The sequence below is a fragment of the Cinclus cinclus genome, chromosome 8 (genome assembly GCF_963662255.1).
Source record: "Cinclus cinclus chromosome 8, bCinCin1.1, whole genome shotgun sequence".
Taxonomy (NCBI): Eukaryota; Metazoa; Chordata; class Aves; order Passeriformes; family Cinclidae; genus Cinclus; species Cinclus cinclus.
Genome location: NC_085053.1, coordinates 22526498 through 22537366, shown reverse-complemented (window position 1 = coordinate 22537366; position 10869 = coordinate 22526498). Strand labels below are relative to the sequence as shown.

Sequence of the window (10869 nt, the reverse complement as noted above, 5' to 3'; positions counted from 1 at the left end):
CTGCCGAGACATGTTGTGCCGTGATTCCTGGGTTCGCCTTCGGGCTGTGCCTGGGGGTTTGGGTGACCGCTGTGGACCTCGACCTGCGCTGGGAGCGGGGCCGTGCCCAGCGCGCTTGTTCGCTCCGCGGCGTTCCACCATGTAACGCGACTTTTGCCTCAGTAAAAGCTCCTTTCCAGCTAAGGCTTCTTCCCTGGCAGGGGAGGTGAGAGCGGGGGGCGGGCCGAGGTGAGAGCGGGGGGCGGGCCGAGGGGGGAGCGGGGGGCGGGGCGAGGGGAGAGCGGGGGGCGGGGCGAGGGGAGAGCGGGGGGCGGGGCGAGGGGAGAGCGGGGGGCGGGCCGAGGGGAGCGGAGCGGGGGGCGGGGCGAGGGGGGAGCGGGGGGCGGGCCGAGGGGGGAGCGGGGGGCGGGGCGAGGGGAGAGCGGGGGGCGGGCCGAGGGGGGAGCGGGGGGCGGGCCGAGGGGAGCGGAGCGGGGGGCGGGTTGAGGGAGCGCGGGGCGGGCTGAGGGGAGCGGAACCATGGCGGGGCCGCTGTGCCAGGGCTGGGGCCTGGGGGTGGCCCTGCGGAGTCGCGCCGCGCTCCGGCCGCTGGGGCTGCTGGCACCGCCGGCACGGGGGGTGCTGGGGCCGGGAACGGGAACGGCGACGGGATCGGGAGAGGCGGCGCTGGAGGAGAACCCCTTCTACGGGAAGTACCGGCACAAGATCCAGGAGCTGCGGAGGTGGGCCCTGAGGGAGGCGGCAGCGGAACGGGGGTGGGCGGGCTGTGTTTTGCGAAAAGGGCGTGCTTGGGGAGCTTTTTCCTGAAATTTATTCTATTTTAGTTTTTCCCCCTCTTGAGGAACTCGATTAGTCTAGGCCGATTGCCTTGAAATTCACTCGTCAGTGAGAGTCGTCTCTCAGTGTGGTCAGATTCATAAGAGATAGTTTTGAAAATTAAATTGAAAATTAAAATATTAAGAGCGTGAATCAGTATCATAATAAAAAGGTCATTTTAAAAGGTCTAATGATGGTAGTCACCCAGCACTGCTCTCCACCTTTGTAAATCTTTGGAGAAGGCAAAGAGTATCCCAGCTTTGGAAACCATTGGAGCGAGCAAAGAGTATTCCAAATTATAGTCTTCCATCTTATTGTAAAGGAGGATTTGAACAAAAATTGAATAGGCAGAAGTTCGTCTTATTTTAGGTCTAAGTCCCTTTGCTGGCAAGGCCACAGTCAGAACAGCCCATTGAAGAATCATGGTTTTGAATTATCCTGATAAAGATGGATCACCTTTCTTAGCAGTATAAAGCAACGAAACAAAAGATTTAACAGACTCACTCACAGAGCCATGGAATGGCTTGGGCTGGAAAGCACCTTAGAGATCAACCACTTCCGACCCTCCTGCCATGGGCAAGGACAACTTCCACTAGAATAGGTTGCTCAGACCCCCATCCAGCCTGGTCTTGTTGGAATCCAGTGCCAAAACAAATCCAAAGCCTTGGATCATGAGACATATTGTGTAACAGCTTTCACAGTTTCTTAATTGTGCATTGATTTTTCCTGTTTATTGTCATAATTAAAAACCTCTGATTATTTAAAAGCAAACTGGAATGTTTTAGTTATATGAATTTATGTCCAGTTGGACTTGGTGATCCTTATGGGTCCCTTCCAACTCAAGCGGTTCTATTGCTCTGTTGTACTGTTAACAGTCCCTGTTCCAATTCAGGTCCAGTCCAGATGTGTTTGAATCCCGTATGGAAAAAAGAAGTGAAGTGAAAAGGCAGCCTGTGGGACATTCCAAACAAGGAGAGTTTATCAGATGCATGGAGGAAAAGGCAAGGCAAATTTTCTCTGTAAATCACATACATTGAAGATATAATGTTATTTTATGGGATCAGTGTAATGTTACAAACTTCAAGTATCCCTATCAGTAGGAGCTCTGAAAGTTCACTGTGTGGTGGCTAAAAGCATTGTTCTGTACTCCTGTGTATTATTTTTAGATTGTAAATTTTTGAAACCTTGTTTAAGTTTAATTAGTTCCAGATTAGTCTGGCCAGAGGAGTGACACAGTCCTGCATTTTACCATTTTTTTAATGAATGCAAGAAAACTGTTCAATAATATTGGATCCAGAATGCAGAATAGTTTCCTTTTGGCTAATCCTTTCTGGCCTTGAAGTTCATAATTCACATTAAATTACTAATCTTATTTACTTCACCTAATCAATCACTTTATTGAAAATACATTACAGTGGTCTTCAAATATCTTGAGCTCCCACTCAGGAGTTTTTGTCAGCAGGCAGGTTATGTGTGGTAGGGAAGGCAAATCAATGGTATTATAGCATTAGCTTTATAAAAAAGCTAAAACTAAGGAAGAATCTTTTCTTGCAGGCAAAAGGCTCGGGCAGCACGATATCAAAGGGAGGATTCACAAAGGATAAGGTAAGGGGTGTTAGGTGGCAAGGAAAGGGTGGGGATTAACTTGTATTGCCACAGCCAGTGCTTCAGTCAAGAACACTTTTATATAAACCTGGTGTTCCTTATGCTGCATAGTGTTTACTGTCAGGATCCGATTCAGCCTTAAAACTCCTGGCACTCTGGGTTTTTATTAACCTGTCCTTTCTCTGTGACAGCCTGCAAATTCCTTTCAGTTAGGGCATCTGTTCTGAACATTAAATGGAAGGGGTTAAGCTCCTTTTACAGCATAGGAATACATGTGTAGTGATCGGCCAGCCTAGGGACAAGACAATTCTGTTTCACATTCTTTTATTTTGGTTAATCTTCAGTGTAAATCTGCCAAAGAGCATGTCTTTGAGATGGCTGAAGGCAAAAGGCTACATCTCCTCTTAAAGCTTCAGTAGAGATCTGCAGAACTGGAGCAAAGCATGTGCTGTGTCCTGAATCAATCTATTCTGCCTCAGTGTGTGAATCCACTTCTCAGTGTGTTGCTGCTGTATTTTACTTGGCAATTAAAGGGACTAAGTAACACTACAAATTGAATCAAGTTCCTCTAGGTTGATTTTTGTTCTTCTGTAATTGCATCCATTCATTCTGGATTCTTACAAGGTCAGAGAACTGCCATCATGCCAGATTGTTTATGCTTTCTCTTGCAGACACTTGATTCAATTCTTAATGTTGAGATGGTGAAAGAAAAATCAGCAGAGGAGATAACACAGGTGATGGATTTAAATTGAACAAACTTTGCTTCGCGTTTGTGCTTAATAGTAATCTGCATCTAAGGATGGAAATTTTACTTAGACTGAAAAATAAAACACAGCTGTGGATGTATATTTACAGAAGGCATATTCACATGGGTATCCATAGGAGAAGATAAAGTTTTCTCCATCTAGGTAAGTCCTCCTAGGATGTACCAGGATGTACAGGTACACTGGGTATTGCTATCCTGCTGTGGTGAAGAAAAAAACTGTCAACACAGAGGAGCATCTTGCAAAGACTTGTCTTCTGTTGCAAATGTCTTGTACATTCTTTATTAAAAAAGCACCACTGCCAAAAAAAGACAAACAACCAAAAGGCATTACTGTGATTGTTGGCAAAAATGTGAGAAGCACTTCTACTGTTTAATAACTACTGAGCCACCTCTGAGGTCACTGCTGATTTGTTACCTGTTTGGAATTTGGCCTTTGGTTCATCTGGAACCTTTGGAGAAGTATGTTGCATTAGCAGGAAAATCAGTCAGGTTTGATTGAAAAATGACTTCCCAAAGTGCTTACAAAGGTTAATTGACATTTTAAAGCGTTTAACATTACTACTAAATGCTGAACTTTAACTGTGTCTCATCTTCTTTGTTTTCTACAGATTTGGAATCAGTATTTTTCTGCAAAAGACACAGTTTATGCTGTTATTCCTGTAAGTAGTTCCTCTATAATTCTGCACTTGAAAAGCCAGCATGCAGAACTTTCCTTTCCAACTGAGATTCTGTTGCTTTTCAAAGCAGTCATTAAAGGAAAGTGAGGTTTCAAGAACAGACTTACTTTCTGGGCTGATTGATTTTATTGCCCCAAAGGCTTTTGTTTTCGGAAATGCATACTCCCTTTTTTTCTCACTCATGAGCATCTCAATAAATCAAGGACCTTTTTCTGCACACCTGGCTGGAATTTCCAGGCATATTTTAATACAGGCACCCAACACTTTTCACAGGGCCCTAGTGTTTATTAAGTAGCATTTATATTTTTAGAGTTATTTTTCTCAGAGTTGTTTGTTTCTTTGCCCTCTTTGCGCAGCACGGGCTTCTGCCTTGAGGTTAATGTGGCAGCCCTAGAGCTCTTGGCTGGTAACTTGCATGTGGCTAATCACTCAAGACTTACTTTCATACATTTACAATTATTGGCAGCACTGTCTTTCTTGAGATTGCAGGGTGTTTTCTGAGATAAGATCATACTTCTTACTCCTGATAACTTTTCCAGATGTTAATTGTTCTTAGTTTGGGTTAGGCTGAAGGAGGCTTTTTTCACTCTGGGGATTTCTCTTTATTCTTTTCTTCAGGGTCATTCCTTGATTGCAATCTCTTAAATCTGTCTTTTCACAACTGTGTGTTCCTTGAGTTCTTGAAACCTCATTTAGATCTGGGGTCTGATTTGTAATTGTATTTGGCCCTTTGAGCTGCAGCTGAATTCAGTGGGAGGCAGTACTCTAAATATGTGATGTGCTGTATGCCCTGAAAATGGAAGTGTGGGATTTGAAGTCAAGCAGCTTTGTGTTTTGGTTTTCCCAACATGTGGATGTTGTGAAAATAGTTTGAATTGCACTTTTACTGTAGCAGAGGGCCAAAGCCAGGGACTCCAGTTAAAATGATCTAGGTCTTTCATTAGTGGGGCTGGCACTGTGCTTTGGTGCACGGTTTTAGGAGGAGTGTTGGAAGCTTTTTAAGACTTCAATGCAAACCAGATCCCAGGCACATTAGGAAGCAGTTCATGGTGTCATCGAGGGGAAAAAAACCCTTTGTCTTTTGCCAGAAGCTTTTTCTTGGCTGAAAGAAAGGCCTTGCCTAATTTCTCCAGTGCTCAAAAGTACACACTAAGGAATTTCTTGTTGATGAATGGCACATGTTTTCTCTCCTGAACACCTAAGAATAGATATTAATATAGTGCTAGGAAGCAAAAAAAAATTAGGCAAAAGATTTGGGGAAACACAGAGAACACGGGAATGAAATTGCCAGGTTTCATCAGGGCTGAAATGGGGTTGTGGTTTTAATTTAAACCTAAGCAATAAGTATGTTATTGAGTGTATGTATGGGCTGCATTTTTATACTGAAGAACAGATGACAATGATGTAAATCCACAATTTGGAGCCAGGGATGTGTTGTCTTGCTCAGCTGTTGACACTATATGTTGCAGTGGAGCAATTACTGAAAGAGGATGTAATGTAAGCCTCAGTCTTGGGGCCACCACATCCAAGGAATAAAGCTCTGGATCCAAGGATTTTGCTGCTGCATCTTAGAAACAGCCTTGTTAAAACGGGATGCTGATGATTTTTAGGTAAACAAGAACTAAGTGTGGCTTTCCACGCACTCATTGCCATCTGCCCCACAGCGGGACCTTCTCGAGATGGAAGCTGTACCCTCTAAAAGTTAATAAGGTGATTATGAACAGCTTTGCATCCATGTTTGTGTTATGAAAATTAAACTTCTCTTTCTCCTTCCCCAAAGGCAGACAAGTTTGATTTGATGTGGAAGAGAGCCCAGAACTGTCCATCGGTATGTACAGCAGTGTGTGCTGTAGAGCTGTAATGCTTCTCTTCAAAGCCTGATCCATTAACTTTTGACCTTCCTGTGTTCATACCCATTGTATCAGCCTGATTAGAAAAATCCAGGTGTTCAAACACTTGTCCAGGTGCTCAGATAAAGCAGTGCCTATTCATATGTATGAAACAGTTTGATCTAGATAGAAGAGATAGAGGGTTGAGAGAACAGCAGCACAGAATCTCCTGGGGAATGGAGACTTTACTAGGATGGATTAGTCCTACCTACTTCACTTGCCAAGAGCAAGATCAAATGTATCTGGCTTCCTGAGCTGCTTGGAGATTGGGAAGTTATTTATAGCCTGAAGTGCATTTCTGTACAGTGCACTGGCATTCTCAGGTATCCTGCAAGATTTTCTGTTCCCATGGTGTCCTTCCCTTGCTGTGGGAAAACGAGCAGGTCTGTAGCCTGCGGAGTTGTAAATGTCTACAGAGAAGATGCTTGCTGCCTGTTCTGGGGCAGCTGATAAAATGACAGGGTTAAATGCTCTGCTCCTTACCTTATATTTGACCATTTCTGCTATTAGTTTTTTAGGTGAGAACAAAAAGGTCAGAGTCTGAATGTTCTCCACTTTCCTTTCCTTTTCAATGTCTCAAAATTCTGATAAAAGTATTTGTCAAGATAATTGCTAATGAATTAATACTGATAGGGTAATTCTGCTTTACTGTGTGCTTTGAAGTCTGGTTCTTGCTGGCCTGTCACTTGTGGTTGGGCAAAGAAAGAAACTCTTTTTCTATTGTAGTTCTCTCACTAAGGCATTAGTGCTGGAGTCCAGTGTGACACAGACATAATTTTGTTCTGTGTAAGGGAAATTTTTTTGTTTTGTTTTGTTTGTTTGTTTGTTTGTTGTTTTTTTTTTTTAATTTCTCTGCAGTTTCTGTATGCTTTGCCAAGAAAAGAAGGCTATGAGTTCTTCGTGGGTCAGTGGTCTGGAACAGAATTACACTTCACTTCCCTGATAAATGTTCAGGTAAGTGTTTGAGATGAGAAGTTAAAAATTGACTTAGGATCTAGAAATAGATAATATCATCATATTGCAATATATGGTATTTACTAAATAGTTTAGTCAACAGGTTGTCTAGCTTAACTTGAAAAGAATTATCATGACAAAAGCTGTTGTTAATTATGGTTTAATTGTACATTAGTTACAGGAAAATTAGTGAAGTTATTAAGCATCTCTCTAATGTAGAGGAGAATGAAGTAGAAATTCAGAAGTCTCAAAACATGAGCAAGAGCCAAGCTTTTTAGAACTGTTTGTGCAAGTTACTTAAAATAGCAGTAGATGCTGTAAGGCGAAATATCTCCCTAAAACTTGAGGGTTCTTTTAAATGCAAAATGGTCTTTAGTCAAGGAAAAAAACAACCTAACTCTGAAAATCCCTTGCTTTCTCTAAAGAATAATGAACTTCTAATTAGAACTGATCCTTTAGCCCTGGGAAGTAACTGCCTCTGTGGCAGTTAATGCTCAGAATTTTGTAATCAAGCACCCAAATCTGCACTGGAGTGAAGGTTTTTATGGGATACTGACAGGTTTCTTTCTGTCCTTCAGACCCAAGGTGAAACTGCTCCAAGCCAGTTGGTCTTGTACCATTATCCTGATCTGCAGAAGGAGAAAGGGATAGTACTAATGACAGCAGAAATGGACTCCAAGTTCTTGGTAAGAGAATTCTGCTCATTGGCTTCCTTCATTTTATGCTGCAACTCCTCCTACATTTTAATTTTTTGAAATAAAATCAAATTGCATTGAAGCCTTTCAAAGACTGTTGGCCAAAGAATGGTCTCACTGTCTTTATTTAACCTAATGTACTTAGGGCTAGGGAAAGCCAGAAGGGAGGCATCAGTCTTTGTTGATTCCAGTTTATGCATTCTTTTTTTTTTTTTTATATGGGTATTATAGTTGATTGTTGTAAAAGAGCAAAGCTTCTGTTTTTCTTACTAACAGAATCAAATTTAAATGAAAGCTGTTGCTAACTGCAAACAAATTAAGACAGTGTCTTCAAGCTTAATCCTGTTTGTCAAAGCAGGAGACTCCAGAGTTATGTGTTCAGTTTGTGCACACCTGTGCTCTTCCCCTCTGTGTGGGCACACCATTAATTATTGGCATAACAGTGCGTGGACTGGTGGCCCTGGGCACTGTAGTGGTGGAACAAGATGATTCAAATATCCCTCCTCTAACTGACCTCCTGACTACCCTTCTGAAACAATGAGTGGAGTAATTGGTAACGCTTTTCTTTTTCCCTGTTGGATCCCAGAGCAAACAATCAATCTTTGCAAGTAGGTCAGCTGTAAGAAGGGAAAAATGAGGACTTGGTGCATCTTGGAGTGGGCAGGGATCACAAAAGACACACTTGACCTCTGAGGCAGATGCACAGCAGGAAGGTTGCTAAAACATGTGGTGTTGAAGTGTTTAAGTAGGTCAGGAGCCACAGGGAGGTGGCTTGTTAAGAGATTTGCTGAACTAAGGTGACTTGGAGTTGAGCCACATGTAAATAGGACTGTGGCATTTTTTTTCCAGTAGGACATGGCACAGCCCCACCCTGATAACAACTCTGTTCTCACTCCCAGGTGGTCCATGATGCCCAGTGCTTGGCCAACCAGGTGCAGTTGTTCTATGCCACGGATCGCTCCGAGACCTACGGATTAGTGGAGACCTTCAACCACAGATCCAGTGAATTTAAATACATGTCAGTTATAGCAGAGCTTGAGCAAAGTGGGCTTGGAAGAGAACTGAGACCTGGGCAGGCTTCTGACAAGTCATAGAGCCTGGCCTGTGGTGAAAGGAGCCAGCAGCAGGCAGGGGGTGGTCCAGTGTCTTCTGTTTCACAGCTTGGATTTGGCCACAGAAGGAGTCTGCAGACATCCTGGGAGAGTGACAATCAAACCTGTCTGGCGCTGATGCAAGATGAGGACTTGGGCCATTTGAACAACAGCAATTGCCAAAAAATGGAGCCCAGTACTTCAGTGTAACTTCATCAGAAAGCTACTTCCCCTGTCCTGTAACTTCTGCTGTCTGCTGGATTGTGGAAATCTGAAATAAAGTAACAGAAAGGGAACTATCTAACAGGCTGTACTGGCATCAGGAAAGAGATGAGGACCGATGTTTCTTCTGAGTAGATGCCTTTTAAGTGCCCTCCACCATTATAATTGCATGGTTCAGTGCTTTTTAATCTGTGTGGAATTCATTCAGGCTTGTGCATCCAGAACAAAGAATAGGAGCAATGGTCTAAGACCTCTGTTTCTTTGTGAGGTTTCTTACAGAGATGTATATTGTGGTCTGAACTTTTCTCAGGATTAAAAAAACAGAGTCACTAGATTTGTTCTGGGAATTTTCTGCTTCTTAATTGATATATTATTTGTATCCTGTTGTGATGTTTCTGTCTTTGAGATGTTGTTTTTGAGCAGTATGAACGTGGTTTATTTTTTTAGTATATTTTTAATGGTGTAGAGGAATTATTCCCTGTTCTACAGGGTTAGTTTTTTCTCAGGCTGGCATCTAGTCAGCCAGCTCACAAATGGCATTTGAAGGAACAAAAAATAACTCTTGTTCCCACTTCAGGAAAGGCACTATCCATAATAAAGGAAAGATGGACTGGCATAGTGACAGTCACCAGACAGCTTGTTTGTCAAGTGAAAAAAATATCTTGGTATGAAAATGCAGAGCTGCTTTAAACACAGTAATGTTGGTAAGAGCCTGGCTATACCGGCTGCAGCAGACTGGGAGTCATAAACCTGCCCCCAGCAAAAGAATCCCAAAACTGATGCTTTGACCTTCTCTTGTGTTCATTCCCAGCAGAGGCAGGCACACATCCATGGACAAGGACACTGCAGCAGTGTGATGTGCAGCCTATGGGGGTTACCAGCACTGCCACCACTGCACAGGGGGACACAGGACAGCCAGGAGCAACAGTGAAATACTATAATACTGCATCAAACCCCCAGCACTAACTCATCCTTAGCACTAATTATCTCTGGGCCACATTGCACCTTGTCAGCCTGCTGGAGCTGGCAAGCATTCATTCCCTCCTTTGCCAGAGAAAGGGGGGAAAGAAGGAGCTGCACTTTGTCTCTGTGTTGGAGGGCATGGCTGCTATCAATCTCTTCATTAACCACAACCTGACATGAAGCTGTGATGAGTTGTGAACGTTTCTTGCGGTATCTTTTTGCTGTGTAGTTGTAGGATCCCATTGCTGTAATGCCCACTGTCACTCTGTACTTTCTCAGTCCATTCTTTGTGCTACATGGCCTTTAAAAGGTCCCTTCCAACCCAGCCCTTTCTCTGATTTTATGACATGAACACTTCAGCTGAGCACTAAAGCTACACAGTGCAGTTTTATGTTGAGGTCATTTTACCACCAACTCTTAGATGTTAGTTGTGAACTCCTGTCCATTCAGGAAATTACAGAACTTTTCTAGAAGAGACAGATCTCTTGGGCCTTGCTGAAAGGAGATGGTCTTGGTCCCTGGTAATGTCTTTTGGTTTCTGTTCACTGAATGTATACAGAGCAGTCTGCAGAGCCGGGGAGCAATCAGTCAGAGGAGGCGTGGATAGGGCTGTGATAATCTGAACAGCAAATCACCTTTATTAAAAGGCACTTCTTCTGGTTTATGGTGTTCATGCTCCATTTATCATTTTTCCTTTTTTCCTTTTTAATTAATCATTCACTTCCTGTTTTGAAGATGTTGAAATTGCTGCATTCATTTTTAATGTAACATTTCTGAAAGTGAAATCTAAGGCTTCCAAATCTACACCTCAAGCCTCTTTCTGAGCATAAAAAATCAAATGCTCAGGTATAAGGCTGTAGTGATCACTACCTGTAATTATAAGTGGTGTTTCTTTCAAACCACCATATGTTTTTTTCCTAAAATAATAACTTCTCTGGGGCTTTAAAAAATGCAGAAATGGCCAGGGATGAGCCTGAAACTGGGATGAAGACCCATAATAAAAAGCTCTAACAGAATCTCTAGGTCTAATCCTCTGCCCCACCGAATGACTGCTGCACTGCTGCACCCCAGCTGAAGAACTGGCCCTACAAACCATCCTTGCTGCAGAAACCAGTAGTGATTTGCGGCTGTGTGGCTTCTCCAGTGCCTGAGACACACTTGTGGATGGACTGTGGTGCCTGGCACAGCCAT

At 43.2% G+C, this 10869-nt stretch overlaps 1 protein-coding gene across 3 annotated transcripts; it reads left to right on the top strand.

Annotated features, from left to right (window-relative positions):
• Nucleotides 1-512: 512 nt before the first annotated feature.
• ATPAF1 (ATP synthase mitochondrial F1 complex assembly factor 1) lies at nucleotides 513-10275 on the top strand. 3 transcript variants are annotated; one of them, XM_062497413.1, is made up of 9 exons: nucleotides 513-722; nucleotides 1709-1822; nucleotides 2388-2421; nucleotides 3093-3155; nucleotides 3796-3846; nucleotides 5645-5692; nucleotides 6612-6707; nucleotides 7286-7393; nucleotides 8302-10275. In XM_062497413.1, the coding sequence occupies exons 1-9, from the start codon at nucleotides 520-522 to the stop codon at nucleotides 8494-8496; spliced, it is 912 nt and encodes a 303-aa protein (XP_062353397.1). In that variant the 5' UTR covers nucleotides 513-519; the 3' UTR covers nucleotides 8497-10275. The 3 variants fall into 3 exon arrangements, with proteins under 3 accessions (XP_062353397.1, XP_062353398.1, XP_062353396.1); XM_062497414.1 differs by having other exon boundaries at nucleotides 1709-1835; nucleotides 2401-2421; XM_062497412.1 differs by having other exon boundaries at nucleotides 1709-1817; nucleotides 2371-2421; nucleotides 8302-10274.
• The last annotated feature ends 594 nt before the right edge of the window (nucleotides 10276-10869 follow it).

Excerpts from the sequence above, each read along its gene's own strand:
- ATPAF1 (XM_062497412.1), top strand. The coding sequence starts at position 520 with ATGGCGGGGCCGCTGTGCCAGGGCTGGGGCCTGGGGGTGGCCCTGCGG. Across the intron at positions 723-1,708 it reads AAGATCCAGGAGCTGCGGAG|GTCCAGTCCAGATGTGTTTG; the intron begins GTGGGCCCTGAG and ends GTTCCAATTCAG. Across the intron at positions 5,693-6,611 it reads GAGCCCAGAACTGTCCATCG|TTTCTGTATGCTTTGCCAAG; the intron begins GTATGTACAGCA and ends ATTTCTCTGCAG.